Below are 17,070 nucleotides of genomic sequence, written 5' to 3' on the forward strand. Positions count from 1 at the left end.
ATATCGAGTCTGAAATCTGTGAAAATAAATTTATCAAAACGACAAAAAAAGATTCAGATGGGCGATACATTGTGTCAATTCCATTCAAGGAGGATGTCACCTTAGGAGATTCAAAGAAACAAGCGATAGCTCGTTACATGAATCTGGAGAAAAAACTAAAAAGAAATGAAAAACTTAAGGTTGACTACACTAAATTCATGAATGAATACATGGATTTAGGACACATGATTGAAGTGAATGATGAAGGCAAATATTTTTTACCGCACCAGGCAGTGATTAGAGATTCAAGCCTTACGACCAAATTGAGAGTAGTTTTTGATGCTTCAGCAAAAACTACGAATAACAAAAGTTTGAACGACATAATGTGGGTTGGGCCACGAGTTCAAAAAGATATTTTTGACATTATTATTAAATGGAGAAAATGGGAATTTGTTGTTTCGGCAGACATTGAAAAGATGTACCGACAAATTAAAATAGATAATAATGATCAAAAATATCAATATATTTTATGGAGAAATTCTCCAAAAGAAAAAATTAAAACATATAAATTAACCACAGTCACTTACGGAACTGCATCTGCACCATATTTGGCTACCAGGGTTCTGGTAGATATTGCAGATAAATGTAAAAACCAAGTTATTAGTGCAATAATTAGGAATGATTTCTATATGGATGACCTAATGACTGGAGCTGATTCGGTAGAAGAAGCTAATAAATTAATAACATTAATTCCCCATGAATTGCAGAAAGTTGGATTCAACTTAAGGAAATGGATTTCCAACAATTCCAAAATATTAACCACTGTGGAGGACACAGGGGACAATAAGGTTCTCAATATTATCGAAAATGAATGTGTTAAAACTTTAGGACTAAAATGGGAACCTCAAAAGGATTTATTTAAGTTCAGCGTAAATTGTAATGATGAATCAAAAAATATAAATAAGCGCGTTGTGTTATCAACGCTAGCAAAAATATTTGATCCGTTAGGATGGTTGGCACCAGTCACGGTTTCAGGAAAACTTTTTATTCAAAAACTTTGGATAAATAAAAGTGAATGGGATCAGGAATTATCCATAGAAGATAAAAATTATTGGGAAAAATATAAAGAAAATTTATTATTGTTAGAGAATATTCGAATCCCAAGGTGGATTAATTCAAACAGTTCTTCAGTCATTCAGATTCACGGATTTGCGGACGCCTCCGAAAAAGCATATGCTGCAGTAGTCTATGCTAAAGTAGGACCTCATGTTAATATAATAGCTAGCAAAAGTAGAGTCAACCCTATAAAAAATAGGAAGACAATTCCCAAACTCGAGCTGTGTGCAGCTCACCTGCTTAGTGAATTAATCCAAAGACTAAAAGGATCAATTGACAATATAATGGAGATCTATGCTTGGAGTGATTCCACGATTACCTTAGCATGGATTAACAGTGGTCAAAGTAAGATCAAATTTATAAAAAGAAGAACGGATGACATTCGGAAATTAAAAAATACTGAATGGAATCATGTTAAGTCAGAGGATAATCCAGCAGATTTAGCATCCAGGGGAGTGGATTCTAACCAGTTGATCAACTGTGATTTTTGGTGGAAAGGTCCGAAATGGCTAGCAGACCCAAAAGAACTTTGGCCTCGGCAGCAGTCTGTAGAAGAACCTGTCTTAATAAATACGGTATTAAATGACAAAATAGATGATCCTATTTACGAATTAATAGAAAGGTATTCCAGTATAGAAAAACTTATACGTATAATAGCATACATAAATAGATTCGTGCAGATGAAAACAAGAAATAAAGCCTATTCATCAATTATTTCAGTAAAGGAGATAAGAATAGCGGAAACAGTTGTTATTAAGAAACAACAAGAATACCAGTTTAGGCAAGAGATAAAGTGCCTTAAAATCAAAAAGGAAATCAAGACAAATAATAAAATATTGTCATTGAATCCATTTTTGGACAAGGATGGGGTTCTAAGAGTTGGAGGAAGATTGCAAAATTCCAATGCAGAATTTAATGTTAAACATCCAATCATTTTAGAAAAATGCCACCTAACAAGCTTATTAATAAAAAATGCTCATAAGGAAACATTGCATGGAGGGATAAACCTAATGCGAAACTATATCCAAAGAAAGTATTGGATTTTCGGGTTGAAAAATTCGTTGAAAAAGTATTTAAGAGAATGTGTAACGTGTGCAAGGTATAAACAAAATACAGCTCAGCAAATAATGGGTAACTTGCCAAAATATAGAGTGACGATGACATTCCCGTTTCTTAATACTGGAATAGATTACGCAGGTCCTTATTATGTTAAATGTTCAAAAAATCGTGGCCAAAAAACATTTAAAGGATACGTTGCTGTATTCGTTTGCATGGCCACCAAAGCCATACACTTAGAAATGGTAAGCGATCTAACTTCAGACGCATTTTTAGCAGCACTCAGAAGATTTATTGCTAGACGGGGAAAATGTTCCAATATCTATTCAGACAACGGAACAAATTTTGTAGGAGCTGCAAGAAAATTAGATCAAGAGTTATTTAATGCAATACAAGAAAATATAACGATTGCAGCGCAGCTTGAAAAGGACAGGATTGATTGGCATTTTATTCCCCCGGCAGGACCTCACTTCGGAGGTATTTGGGAAGCTGGAGTTAAGTCAATGAAATACCATTTAAAGCGTATAATCGGCGACACTATTTTGACTTACGAAGAAATGTCAACTCTTTTATGTCAAATAGAAGCATGCTTAAATTCAAGGCCATTATACACTATAGTTAGTGAGAAGGACCAACAAGAAGTTTTAACACCAGGTCATTTTTTAATTGGAAGACCACCTTTAGAAATAGTCGAACCAATGGAAGATGAAAAAATCGGAAATTTGGATAGGTGGAGACTTATCCAAAAAATGAAGAAAGATTTCTGGGTTAAGTGGAAAAGTGAATATTTGCATACGCTCCAGCAAAGGAATAAATGGAAAAAGGAAATTCCTAATATAGAAGAAGGGCAAATAGTTTTATTAAAGGATGAGAATTGTCATCCTGCAAGATGGCCTTTAGGAAAGGTGGAAAAGGTGCATAAGGGGAATGATGATAAGGTCCGAGTGGCTAAAGTAAAGATGCAGGAAGGATATATCACTAGACCCATTACTAAAATTTGTCCCTTGGAAGGAATAAAGTCTGTTGACAAAAATGAGGCTGACCAAGAGCCAAAAAGACGAACTAGAGCGACATCGGGAATGTCCAAGATCGGAATCATTATGGCAATGTTGTTGTTTGTGTTAAGTTGTCAAGTTTCTAGCGCATTACCTAAAGATATAGCACCAAGATATTCTATAGACAAAATAAATAAAACCTCAGCAATATATCTAGACCCGCTAGGAGATGTTGAGATTGTGAGTACTTCTTGGAATTTGGTTATCTATTATAAAATGGATCCATATTTTAAAATGTTAACAAAGGGTAATGCGCTTATACAAAGTATGAGGAAAGTTTGCGAAAGACTTCATAGCTTTGAAGAGCAATGTAGTCTAGTCTTAGATAATATGCAAAGTCAGTTATCGGAACTTGAAGAAAACAATAAATTGTTTATGATACAGTCTAGATCTAGAAGCAAGCGTGCTCCTTTCGAATTTATGGGTTCCTTGTATCATATTTTATTTGGTATAATGGATGAAGATGATAGAGAGCAATTAGAAGAAAATATGAAGAATTTGTTAGATAACCAGAACAACCTTGATAAACTAATTCAAAAACAAACATCTGTGGTTGATTCAACTTCTAATCTATTAAAGAGAACAACAGAAGATGTTAACTCCAATTTTAGAAGTATGCAAATAAGAATTGAGAACATGACAGAAGTTCTTAAAGAAAATTATTATGTTTATAAGGAATCAATAAAATTCTTTATGATTACGAAACAGCTACACTCATTGATTGAAGAAGGCGAAAAAATTCAAGCAGGCATTATAAGCCTGTTGATTGATATTAATCACGGTAGGCTAAATACAAATATTCTCAGGCCAAATCAGCTTAAAAAAGAAATTGCCAAAATTCAGCAGAGTCTTTCGGAGAACCTAGTAATTCCAGGAAAACGGTCAGGTACGGAACTTAAGGAGGTGTATACAACGTCCGAATATTTAATTTATAATTTTGAGATAGATTCCTATCACATAATGACGGAAGCCACATTAAATCAATGTCAGAAATGGCAACTAAATAAGAGAATATGCAAAGGAAGTTGGCCCTGGAATTCAGCGAATGATAATGCATGTGAGATTCAGCCTCTAAAGCCAGATAAAGCGGCGAACTGCATCTATAAAACAGTAGTCGACTCTAAAAGTTACTGGGTAGAGTTAGAAAAGAAAAGTAGTTGGTTGTTTAAGGTTCCTGCGAATTCAAAAGTCCGTCTGCAATGTACTGGCTCTCAAATTGAATTGTTTGATTTGCCTCAGCAAGGAGTTTTAAGCATTGCGCCATATTGTACGGCAAGAACCGACGATAAAATTCTAGTTGCCCACCATAACATTCAGTCCGAAAGTGAAGAATTATTATCAACACCTTATATAGGAGAAGTTAGTGAAGCGCCGAAGATTATTTGGGATCCGCTGAAACTATCAATATTAAATCATACTGAGGAATTTGAACGATTGAATAATGAAATTAAATTTATGAAAGAGAACCATCAAAAATTGAAAGATTTACATTTCCATCATATTTCCGGACATGCTGGATTAATTATTGCTTTAATACTAATGATAGTATTAATAATATATTTCATACGGAAATGTGCTGTGCAACAAAGAATGCAAGCAATAACCTTTGCAGGTCCGTTGCCAGTACTATAAATATCAATAGTAAATAAACAATAAAATAATATAACAAATAAAAATATACAGTCCACTATATCGTTGTTTAATAGAAAATGTACTTCTACATAGAAAAAGCAAAATGTTTAAAATAAGTTAATTGAGTACAAATTGTTGAATTAAAAATAATATAAACCATAATTGTAATCCAATAAAATTAAAAGCCAGAAAAACTAGGCCCATTGAAATCTTAGTTGCAAAATAAATGAACATATATCAAATAAATACAGTCCACTACTGTTATAAATGCAACTAATATACTAATGTACATCTCAGCTTGCTGGCCCTTTGGCAGAATGTTCACACATGAACACGAATATATTTAAAGACTTACAATTTTGGGCTCCGTTCATATCTTATGTAAATGAATCGAGAGCGATAAATTATATTTAGGATTTTGTTATCTAAGGCGACATGGGTGCATTGCTCAAAAACATGTAATTTAAGTGCACACTACATGAGTCAGTCACTTGAGATCGTTCCCCGCCTCCTAAAATAGTCCCTTAGTGGGAGACCACAGATAAGGTCCTCGCCGCTCAAGATAGGCAGATGTGCCCGAGCGTGGGACCTCGATAAGGCGGGGACTATTTACTTAGGCCTCTGCGTAGGCCATTTACTTTAAGATGCGATTCTCATGTCACCTATTTAAACCGAAGATATTTCCAAATAAAATCAGTTTCTTACAAAAACTCAACGAGTAAAGTCTTCTTATTTGGGACTTTACAAACATTGTTCTGAGTTGGAATTAAATATAAAAGAACGTTCACTGGGAATGCATTAGATGTCAACAATAAAATTACGAAGGCAGTTCTGTTTGACAGAAATAAATTATGAATGATAATTACCTTATTACCTTACCTAAATAACCTTATTTTTGGAATTTGAATAAGGATGACGAAAAGATGATGATTTTCGACCAAAAGCTTTTTTTATTTTTTATTGGGATTGGGAAACAACCAATGTTGGGTCAAAGCTATAAGATGTATCCAGCGCCGTTAAGAATAAGATCAATTGGCGTTATTTTAAAGTGCTTATTAAATATTTTAGTTATTTTTTATATTTTTTTCCAGCAGCATTATTGTGTAGAATTCGGGAAATGGTAAAGAAAATGTATTTCGGATCTGAATGCTCATTCTAATGGCCTTTACTCCGAAATTTTTGAAAATATGCCACGGGAAATGTCTTATGGTTTATTGCCACAATAATTCCCACTGCTTAGCAGCATACAACAGAAAATAGGATGGAGGGTTTTATTATTCGACGACTACTCGGCACCACGATTGCTTCCTTTTAGCAGCATTCGTTATTCATTTGGTGGGAGACGTCTATTATTCTTGCCCATGGCAGTGGCAAAAATGTTGACCACTTTCTGCATGGTAGAGCTTTTTACTCCACAGCCCTCCCGTTTTCAGTTTTGTCGCAGTGAAATCGCTCCAGAGATATCTTCGTTATGGAATGAATGACTACTTGGGACTAGTGCTTCGCTCTGAACCTAAAGTATTTGCGGTTTTTTCTTCGCATCCTTTTACACAATTATCCTGATTTCAATAATGCTGCGTCGTAAACAAAGACGTAGACTGACCTCCAAGAATAGGTGCAGGGAAGAGGTGGTCGAGTCCAACATTTTTATACAAAACTATTATTATTTGCTGGTTTAGGAATTTTTGGTTGTTTCTTAACCTGTCTTTTACCCTGTATAGACATCCTTTTCTTATGACCGCCAAAGTTTGTCTTTCAGATAAACTTCTGCTTGGCTCGGAAAGGATTCAAAATAAATACCAGGAAATTGTATTTCAAATTTATTTGTGATGTTTAGAATACTTTAAACTTTATGAATTTATAATAATTGTTATCCTTACTGGTTTTCTACTGAATCTGTCTGTCAAACACACCAAATACTTCAACCTATTCATTTAAAATTGGCTTAATTTGTTGAAAGTAGCGCCCTTAACTTACATTAAATGGCCCAAAGCAATGTAGACACAGCCTTCACTTGCATGCCATTTTCCAAGCAATAAAATCTGTACAACGAACACCCCTGCATCTCAAGCACAGCGTTACATACTACACACCATACACACGCGTCGACATTTATCAAAAATTCAACTGTCATTTTGCCAATCGCAAAGCGTATTTAAATGCTTTTGCAAGGCAATTGAACATTCATAAGCTTTAATACAGGCAAACAATTTACTTATAACCAGATCTCCATTACCGCCGAAACCCGCAAAAATACACAACCCAATAACCCAATATTACGGAAATTGGAGGGAAGTATGCTCAGGGTGTAAGCAGCCCTCCCCACGGGCATGCGAATTTTCCGACCTGCGAAATTTTCCAGAACAAAGCACTCAATAAGACACGTGACAGTTGTCGTGTGTGTGCGCTTGCAAAATAAGGCTTCGTTTTGCATTTCCCACTTTTTAGCGATGTGTCGCTGTTAAGTGTATAATTTGTGGTTGCTTTTTAAGAGGGTTTAAATATATTACTTCATTTAGATTAGGTGGAAGCAAGCGTGGGTGAAAGTCGGAAGTGTGAGTACAATGGCATTTGGCCGGATGTTAATTTTTGCAATGTGTTTATTCAGTAAGGAAATTACCTTTTTAATTATCTCACGCGAAACAGGACTAGTGTGTTACATAGAGAAAGACAATTTTTGTTATTTCCATTAATTTTTAATAAAATATAGGTATGGTCAAAGACCATACCACCTATAAATTTATAGACTGCAATAGGTAAAGAGGAAATTACACAGGGCCTACCCGAAACTCGATGTGAAAAATCCTTGTATAAAAACAAAAAATAAAATGTTGGGTAAAAATAAAATACAGCCCACTGAAGCGAATTGCGGATTTCGGATCCTTGCTCGTCCTGTTTCTCGCATTTCCCTGGCACAGTTGGCATCAAATTATGAAGTAAGTAGGAGAGCACTCCATGCATTAAAAACCTTTTAATTTGCTAAATCGCCTTGCCAGACATTGTCGGAAGAGCTCACATTGAGGCTGCCCGGCCGTTGTAGTTGGGTTTCATTGAGGATAAGCGGGCGGAAGCGGATGAAGCTGAGTCTGTGCACATTTTTGAGATTTCTAGACGCCTGAGTGGGCCGCTCAGCCTACAACCGTTTCGAATCTCACATAGACACTTGTGCCTGCTTTTCTGTTCTTTCTTTTTGGAACGGAGTAAAGTTGAATAAGCCATGCAAACACTAGAAAGCACCGAGACTACTTGAGTATGCTTTCATCTGCCTTCGGCTCTTGGGTCGGGCGATAATTTTTTACTTTTGTTTTCGGAGCTAACTTCGAGTACCAACGGCACCGAACAATAAAGTTTTTCTTCTTGTAATATTTTTCTTCACGATGAGGCACAAAGGCCAAAAATAAAAGGTATTATAAAACTCAAAACAGCTTTAAACTAACAGTGTTCGTGCTGTTCAGGTTTCAACCAACTTTAACTCCGCCTAAAAGCATCCAACAAAAAACATTAGTTTTTTCGATGAACGACGCACAGATGCGCGGTGCATGGGAGAAAGTAATTAAACTTGGTCCGAAGAACCAATTTCCATTCAACCCATCGAGTGGCGTGACCCTCGTAATCTAGAATTGTCATCGCATGACTCTGTTGAATACAGGCCGCCATACCACGCAACAAAAAAAGTGCGTAATGGAAATTAAACAAAGTCTTAAACTCAAGTGATATACAGCATTTAATTTAATTGACGGGTCGCGGACTGTGCTTTGGTATACCCGAAGGACTTGCTTGCATGAAGCTAAACCCAACACTGAATTTCTCATTAAAATCGTATTAAATACGTAGGTAAGTAAGAGTGGTTTATCCTACCAGTCGAAATTTTGTCAATTCATTGCAAATTATTTGCAATGCTAGAAAAAGTACAGAGGAAAGATAAGAAAACTCGAAAAATAAATTGCAAACTCATTTGCTGGTGAATATCAAAAACTTTCTCATGCGGCTAAGAGAACTTTATTTAAAGTCGATACAAACGCAAAAATACCAAATCAGTCAGGCAACAGCATTGGAAGCCTTCTTCTCCCAACGCCCCAAAGTTTTATTTAATGATTTTCGTAGACAATTTTGGCGTGCGTTTTCCCTCTTGAACCTAGACGAGCCTTGACAATATTGGGTTGGTTACGCTGGTGCTTTAGTCCTGCGAATTTTGTTTATTACTTTCTTTATCACTTAATTTAAATGTGCCCATGGAGACTTGAAGTTAACTTCGGTGTTTTTTCTACCCTATTTTTTTGTTTTTGCAGGACCTGAATCAAAAAACTTAGAATGGAGACATAATTACTAGTTTGTACCTTTGCAGAATTATTTTCTTTTTAAATTGATGGTTCATTTATATTCGAATATGAAATATAGTTAACAAAATATGCTCATTATCACCTAATTTAAATGTGTCCATGGAGACTTGAAGTTAACTTCGGTGTTTTTTCTACCCTATTTTTTTTTTTTGTTTTTGCAGGACCTGAATCAAAAAACTTAGAATGGAGACATAATAACTAGTTTGTACCTTTGCAGAATTATTTACTTTTTAAATTGATGGTTCATTTATATTCCAATATGAAATATAGTTAACAAAATATGTTCATTAAGTTGACATGTGCATTAAATGTTCAACATTATTTTTCACTCACTAAAATTTAAACACAACGAAAAACGCAAAACCCACCACAGGATGGCTTGTGTTTTTGGCATAATTTATGCGCATTTATGAATTTGGCAAGAGTGGGTAAAATCTAGGGTGAGGCAAAGTGTTAATTTTGAGAAATGTACAGAAAACAAAAAACAGACGAAAAAATTTACAGACAGATAGGCAACGAAGCGTGTGGTTCGTTGACTGCCTTCAAGCGCATTGCACGCGTTTAAACGCTAGGTACCTCTGACGTAGAGGACACAACTTCCCATGGTCCACTAACCGGCAATAGAAACATTGAATGCAGCCCAGAATGTCGACAAGTCACAAAGCCAGAGTGCAGACTAAAGGAATGTGACTCGACTGCTGGCTTAAAACATAAACTGAACCCATAATTCATATACGCCACAAAGTCTGGAGCAATCAAAATGGCAATAAATAGCCAGCGTTATGAAACATGGTATACCCTTTCTAAATTAAGACAGATGTCTGTACTGATTTTGCATTCTCAATTTTAAGGCTTAGGAATTTTCTATCTGTGAGGGTACGACTTGGGAGCATTGCTTGCCCGCGAAAACAACTAAAGCTGCTCTCACAAGCCAGAAAGTCCCAGTCACAGAGCCGGTTGCCATCAGACCCCAAACGACATAATTGCAGCCTGTCTGCGGTGGCTAATGCAAACAAACATGGGATTATGAGACTGCAAGGCCTCTGGGAAATTGATGATGAAGCTCCCCGCCTGACCCGTAACAAGTAGCTGGCGAAATGCTACAAAATTGGGTCTCTACGTGTTGCCACAACAACGCACCGAGGGCAGCAATCGGTGCCCGATCGATTGCCCAGATCGTGCAGATAGCATTTCTGCTCTGCCGCAAATTGAGCTGAACTCAAGTTTGAACTTACACAGCCTAATGCATTCAGATAGGTCCAAATGTATTAAAACTGGTGCACTTCATCATGTGCAATGCGTTTGTCGAATCGATTGGCTACACTTCCAACCGAAACCATGTAACTCACGAGCTACTCAACCACTCGATGTTATTAGTCCGCCTTCAACAATTTGGCTCCCGTTTTAAGTATTTGCCATCTCCAGAGTCTACGCCGACATTAATACAGCCCCTGAAAAAATTGTTCATGGGAATTACATACGTGATTGATTGCTGTGTACTGCATTTCAGCCATCTAATCCCTTCACCACTTGCAGATATGATTGCTTTTCTTCCATCTGTGATTTACCATTTTCTGACTTCATCGTCATCACATGGGACGTGACTGCGTTCAACTATTCGGAAATGTAAACCAGGATACGTATTGAATACGCATGAAAATTAGTTGGTCTCAGTTTTCACAGATTGGTAAGCGTAATCAACTTATTGGTTTGAATATTTGACACCGGAAATCTTTAATGCGTGTTTAAAGAAATCGAATTTAAAGATCGATTAAGATAACTTGGGATTGAAAACATTACAAAATATTAAAGCGAACGGACTAACACAACACGCTCTAAGGAGAATATCACAAGGCGCCCCAGTGGACTGACCCTTTCTAGAAGATCAACAGGGGGTATGGTGCTCCTACTCAAGAAGGCAGGTAGACTGGATACTATAAGCTTTTTCAACCCATATATAAGTTTAACCATCCCATTTTTATAAAATCATATAATCATATGATACAATCATATATCATAGCATACAATCATATAATAAAATAAATCATAAAAAAAAATAATAAAGGCAATAAAGAAATAATAAAGGAATAAGGAAAAACTAACTTTTGTTCTCCGTGTAACACAAACATGATGCCACCAAAACAAGCGCAATACATAGCAAGCCTATAAATATCTACTTTTCTCCCACTTGCTGTAGTTCAATCAAAGTTAACGACAATAAATTGTGTACACTCAGTCTTTTAATCTAAATTAAGCGCCAGTTTCTGTCCCTCATAAGTCTGTCGATAGCGGCTCGAGCGGCAATCTCCATCAACTGCATCATGTGTCATAAGCAAGTTGCAAACCACCGACAAAAGTTAAGGCCCGTCTAGCGATGTGCGCGTGACACTATGTATGTATTTGTAGTATGGAGATGTAACTTATAGGTCTTCCAGCTTTGCAATCAGACTACGATATACGTATGTATTTCTCGGGCTTTTCAAGCTTCCAACGATTGGTAGAGGAACACTGCATCTCTAAAGGCGTTGAATCACCGCGATGCAGATGTAGACTCAGTTTCTGTTCTCTGATTTCCATTAACGAAGCAACCGAAACAAGCCAGCGGCAGACGCCCGCCTACTAGGGTCCAAGATTTTGTCCACATAGCGTAAGCAATTTTTATGCTCATGTTGCTCGTAATCACCGCTAGCCGCAGGTGGTAAAAGGCGTCCTGAATAGCCTTAGCGCGTCTACGATTATGGCCAGGCATTTGCAAACACACCCGAACGCATATCTCCAAGGCAGCGTTACGCTGATTGAATTGCGCTAATTGCGAATTAAAGCCCAGCGTTTTGAACGAATCAAATTGCATGAGTTTTAAATCGAATTTCAGAATTTGTGCAATCCGTGCACCTTTCAAGGGCTTACCCACTCCTACTACCGCCCTCTGCAGCTACTAATGAACGTTTCCTACTCCCGCTGCCGGTTGTTTGGCTTTTATTTCGCTTAATTAATTGGCACCGCCAAACGTTAATAAAAAGTCTATGATGCAGGACGGTAAAGCAAGGGAGCTGTCAACAGGCAATGTGAAGCCCTGCCCTTTTTTTCGGCTGAAGCTCCAAAAGGCACAAGAAGACGAAAGTCAAGTGTCCTTAGAGAATATGTGGGTGCATATTGCAATTCTTTCATTTTTTGGCAGTTTCATCCAAAAAAGAACAAACTAATTTTTGTTTTTCCGGCTTGATATTCTCATATTTTTCGTTTTCAAAAGTACGCGATGAAGTGGTTGGCATGGTAAAGGGGATACGGCTAAATAACCTTTTACATGTTGCTCAAGCAAAAGGGTTAATTATGACCCCCAAAGCTTGCTAACGAAGGGCGGTTCAAGCTGAGTTGAAGAGGATATTTCATTCAGCGAAAGACCAAGAAAAAACAAGCTGAACGCAAATCGTGGTCGTAGGGAGAAGTAGTGTGTTCAACCTTTAAAATTAAATTAAAATATTTAAATTTAATGCTGATAAAACATGTTATTAAACTGGTTACATACTTTAGAGCGAATACAATATATCCTGCAAGTATATACCATTGTTGATGTCGAATGGAAAAAGAATGCAAACTAAGCCAACGCCCTCGACGACATTCATAAATTTGGCTTATAGTTAATTGAACAAACACATTTATAATCACGAAGTGTGCAACGGCCCTTCACTCATCCCAAGGCCCTACGAGTTTTAACTGATTGATATGATGTCATGAGTAAACATGGTAATATAAGAGCCCATGATGCCTATAAATTCAACTGATTCTGATTGCAAAATATTTTTTTTATATATAAATTACTTTCCCAATACCACATTTGGATAATAGCTGACACTCTTGTCAAGTAATGCATACAATTAAAAGCTATCCAGTCAGAAAACTAGTTCACAAGAACAATCTCAGTAGGACAGCTAAAGTAAACCTGAAATATTTTTGCTGCGTATACAATTGGTAACTAGTGAGAAATATCTTCAGGCAATGAAAGTTTGCCACATTCATTGATGTATTCCATAAGTATGTAGCTACCATGCTTACGTCTTTGTTACCATATTAGATTTTATTTAAATTATTTAAAATGTATATGTAATATAATATTAATATAATATGAGAACCATTAAAGTAACATCTCAATTAAAATTTTATAAATTTCATGCCGAGCACCGGCGATCCCGACGGTAAAAAGTGAGAGTCATTAATGTAAGCAAATAAAAAGCTGATACGAGGGAAAATACAGCAGAGATATAGAGATTGAAAGAAGTGGCAACGGTGAAGATATATATGCATAAAATACTGGTTTTTTCTCTTGGGTTTAAGCTTAAATATAGGACGCCGACCATTTTATACCCTAGGTCGAAACAAATTGAGCTTATAAATACATTAGACTCATAAGGTAATTTGGGTGTTATGGGTTAAGTATAAACCCCAATATGATAATCTCTGTTTTTGTAACAATTATTAGTGCCAGCTATAAAGTGTCATAACTATCAACATTATATTTAGAAGAGTATAAATGTCGTCTTAAATAGACGCAAAGGTAGACGACTTTGTCGCGCTTTGTATCCATCGTCGTCTGAGGCCCGACTTCGTTTCCCATGTCTTTTGTATGGACCTGTCAATGGATGTACCAAACTTGATTGCTTGGCATCTGCTGCTTAGCATGCGCATGCGCTACTGTTTTCTTCCCCAGTTGTATTTTGGCCATTAGCACGTACGGAGTTGCGCCCGCGCTTTGAGACTAAGTCAAGTGTGAAACACAACCTTACTTTATATAAACTATACTTAAAGTTGGTGCCTAACAAACATTCCTCGGATTTCACGTGAAAGTTGGGTTTTTAAAGAAGTTTATTTCTTGTTGCTTACGAAAAAAAGTACTTATCAACAAAATAAAGACGAATCACTGTGAGCAAAAGCATTTATATTTTTTAAGAGCAACAAAAACACAAAAGCGTGTCAAATCAGCAACCATAAAGCGGGTCGTGCAAAGATGCCAGCAGCCAGCTCACATTCACGTCTGTTCTTCTATTTGCTGTGCGCTGCCTCACTCCTAGCCGTTTCCAAGTCGGATGCCGGTAGTACAAAGAACTCTTACTTTATTTCATACTTTTACTATTTGGTTATTAACTTTATAAATCCGTTCGCAATGCCGATATTTTATCGATTTGTAAATATTTGCCTTGCGTAATGCAATGCAATGTACGGCAATTTAAATTGTTTATTTTTGTATAAGTACATTTTAAGTTGATCCACAAATGTAACCGGTACGTGAAAGTGCCTAAGCTTGTAAATATGTATATCACTTGCTTTTGAAAATATTTGTGATAATAAACTTTAGAAACGATTTTACTTTAATTGTATAATAAAAAATATTACTTTATGTATCATTTGTAGTGGTGTTTTATTTACATATGTGTATAATCTAATTACTAATCACTATGTTAATATTATTAACTTTCTGATACCAATTTCAATCTGATTTTTATGCTTAGGGTCCCAAAATTTTAGAAAAAAAAAACTGAAGATCTTGCAAAATCACGAAATCGATTTGAAGAGAGCATTTACTTTGCATAACTTTTCCGTGTACTATTTTAGTTATATATTTCTACCTACGTATTGCTGTCCATGATCTTGACCACATAACACTCAAATCTTCAGAGCTTCCACGTTGGTTTCATTGACATCAAATTCGGCTCGTATCTTCCACTCAGGTAACTCGTTTGCGCATTCAAGGTTAATAGTTGAAACTGTTAGGCGATCGCTGTGGCTTGCCGGCTACGTCAGTTGGCTTGATGCGGAACTAATTAACATTATACACGGAAGTTCATTTTGAATGGTTAAGCAAAATGTGTTTGTTTATGTTTTGTTCAGTTACTCGAAAGTTTTTTTTAAATTCAGGGAACTAAGCTAATGATTCGTATTCAAAAACCGAAATAAAATGGGAAAGTAATTTTTCGTTTAATCTATCCATGTATATACAAAATTGGATCAAATTTAAAAGGTTGAATGCGTAACGCCTGAAAGTTTATATTTCCGCTGTTTAATTCGAACTCTTTTAGTGTCATTACAACCACCAACTGAAGATTTGGCCTACGACGCAGCTATACAGCTAGGCTTGCTAAACCATCGTCTTAATTTACTAAGCCACGAGGAAGAATCCAGGCAATTAAGTTTACCAAACATAACCCTGGGGAACATCGTGAACCGCATACCCTGTAGTTGTGACAATGGCCTGTGCAAGTGCTGTGCCGGTAAGTCGAAATTATCGTGTCAATAAACCTTAACACAAACGAAACGCAATTGTCCGCTCCTAGGTTTCCTTTCAGTTATAGGCATGAACAGTTGCACAGAAGTGGCATATCGACCTGAAGAATTTTCTTTCGAGTTGCGAATGCGCGTTAACAACAACATTTGGTTCAGACAAAAGGTCTCGGGACAGAATCCCCCTCCATTCTGCTTCCGGCCGCCACGTTTTAATTTTGCTAAAGCTTGTATTCAATTTCATGATATTTGGTTTGTCGGTCGTAATATGCACGTTTGCATGTATATGTCAGGAGAGTTTCAGGGCTTCGAGTTGTTTGAAAGGTAAGATCAGAAACTAGTCTTTATAATGATTGAGAGCATATATAAAACCGTATTTTTGGAATTCAGAAACTTTGACTGTCTCTTGTTTGGAGATCACGGAGTTAAAATTGTTCCTCCAGAGCAGGGTTATCCTGTGAGGCCTAACGATGTCGATATTGATGATGGAGACGATGATATTGAGGACTACGATGAGAATGTAGTTCGCAGTTTGGCAGAAACGATGGTTAAATAAATATTAATGATTAGATTTACTTATTAATTTTAAATACTATTTATTTCAAAAGGAATCACAAAATCATTTTATAAAATAAAACATTTTTTAAACATAAATCAGATGTGCAAAATTATTTGAATAAAGTCCCACCTGTAGGGATAATGCCTTTCGTGGCTGAAGTGCGAAAACTGCAAAATGACGTGTTCTGCTTCAACACGTCGGAGTACAGCATAAAAGGGGAAATTAACACAACGAACAAATTCAAAATAAAAATGCAACCTTAGACTGCATCAATACCGCATGAGCCACACGTCGAGATGAACCAACAGGGCATTTAAATGCATATGCACAAGCACGCTGACTGTTGCACATCGTTTGACTCTCAGTTGACTGAAATAAAGGACTTTAAAACTGCAAGGATGCAGTAGGCAGTGAAAGCTGCAGCAACAGGAGAACCGCCAGTACAAAGAGGACGGGTAGGGTTTTATTTCGCACTTGACTGCTCTGAATGCCAGTCGAGCTTCAGTTAAGTGGTGTGCAATAAAAGCGTATTTTCACAGCGTATGCGAATATGGAATGGGGTAATGCATTCAAAAGCTGTGCCAATAAAAAAAATCTAGAACAAAATGAACAAGCCACTTATTGCATCTTAATAACTTGAGTACCTTTGTTAGGATATTTTCAGGTGGTTATTAATAGGTCCATATTTGTATAAGATAAATCACGATATTTTTCTGTTGACTTATTAATAAGCCCCATAACTATAAACAATTAAATAACAATCAAACAGCCCCTGGTCAATTCATGAAAGGTGTGACTTTAGGCTGAGTACCAATCCCTCCCAAGAAAAACAAGTTTAATTTAAAATGCAAATTTAAGCGAGTGGTCATAAAGCGTATTTAGCGCCTCTAGTTGATTTGTTTACACAGAGGGCACGCGACACACACATGAAACTGACCTTCCCACTGACCAGCCCTTCAAACCATTCTACATAAATGATACTGACCCACAAGGGAAACAAAAAGAAGAGGGGTTACTGGTTGGACATGACGACCCTCTTTGTTGGTTGTTGATTGTCTGT

At 36.6% G+C, this 17,070-nt stretch overlaps 1 protein-coding gene across 2 annotated transcripts, besides 1 other annotated feature; it reads left to right on the forward strand.

Moving 5' to 3' along the window:
- Positions 1–5,584: part of a mobile genetic element that runs on past the window's edge.
- Positions 5,585–13,905: 8,321 nt separating this feature from the next.
- CG34038 (uncharacterized protein) lies at positions 13,906–16,102 on the forward strand. 2 transcript variants are annotated; one of them, NM_001038886.3, is made up of 4 exons: positions 13,906–14,367; positions 15,250–15,441; positions 15,505–15,775; positions 15,842–16,102. In NM_001038886.3, exons 1-4 carry the CDS (start codon positions 14,181–14,183, stop codon positions 16,005–16,007), a joined length of 816 nt encoding a protein of 271 aa, NP_001033975.2. In that variant the 5' UTR covers positions 13,906–14,180; the 3' UTR covers positions 16,008–16,102. The 2 variants fall into 2 exon arrangements, with proteins under 2 accessions (NP_001033975.2, NP_001246519.1); NM_001259590.1 differs by having other exon boundaries at positions 13,906–14,265.
- The last annotated feature ends 968 nt before the right edge of the window (positions 16,103–17,070 follow it).

This window comes from Drosophila melanogaster, chromosome 2R (genome assembly GCF_000001215.4).
Source record: "Drosophila melanogaster chromosome 2R".
Taxonomy (NCBI): Eukaryota; Metazoa; Arthropoda; class Insecta; order Diptera; family Drosophilidae; genus Drosophila; species Drosophila melanogaster.

Excerpts from the sequence above, each read along its gene's own strand:
- CG34038 (NM_001038886.3), top strand. The coding sequence starts at position 14,181 with ATGCCAGCAGCCAGCTCACATTCACGTCTGTTCTTCTATTTGCTGTGC. Across the intron at positions 14,368-15,249 it reads TTATCGATTTGTAAATATTT|TGTCATTACAACCACCAACT; the intron begins GCCTTGCGTAAT and ends GAACTCTTTTAG. Across the intron at positions 15,776-15,841 it reads GGCTTCGAGTTGTTTGAAAG|AAACTTTGACTGTCTCTTGT; the intron begins GTAAGATCAGAA and ends TTTGGAATTCAG.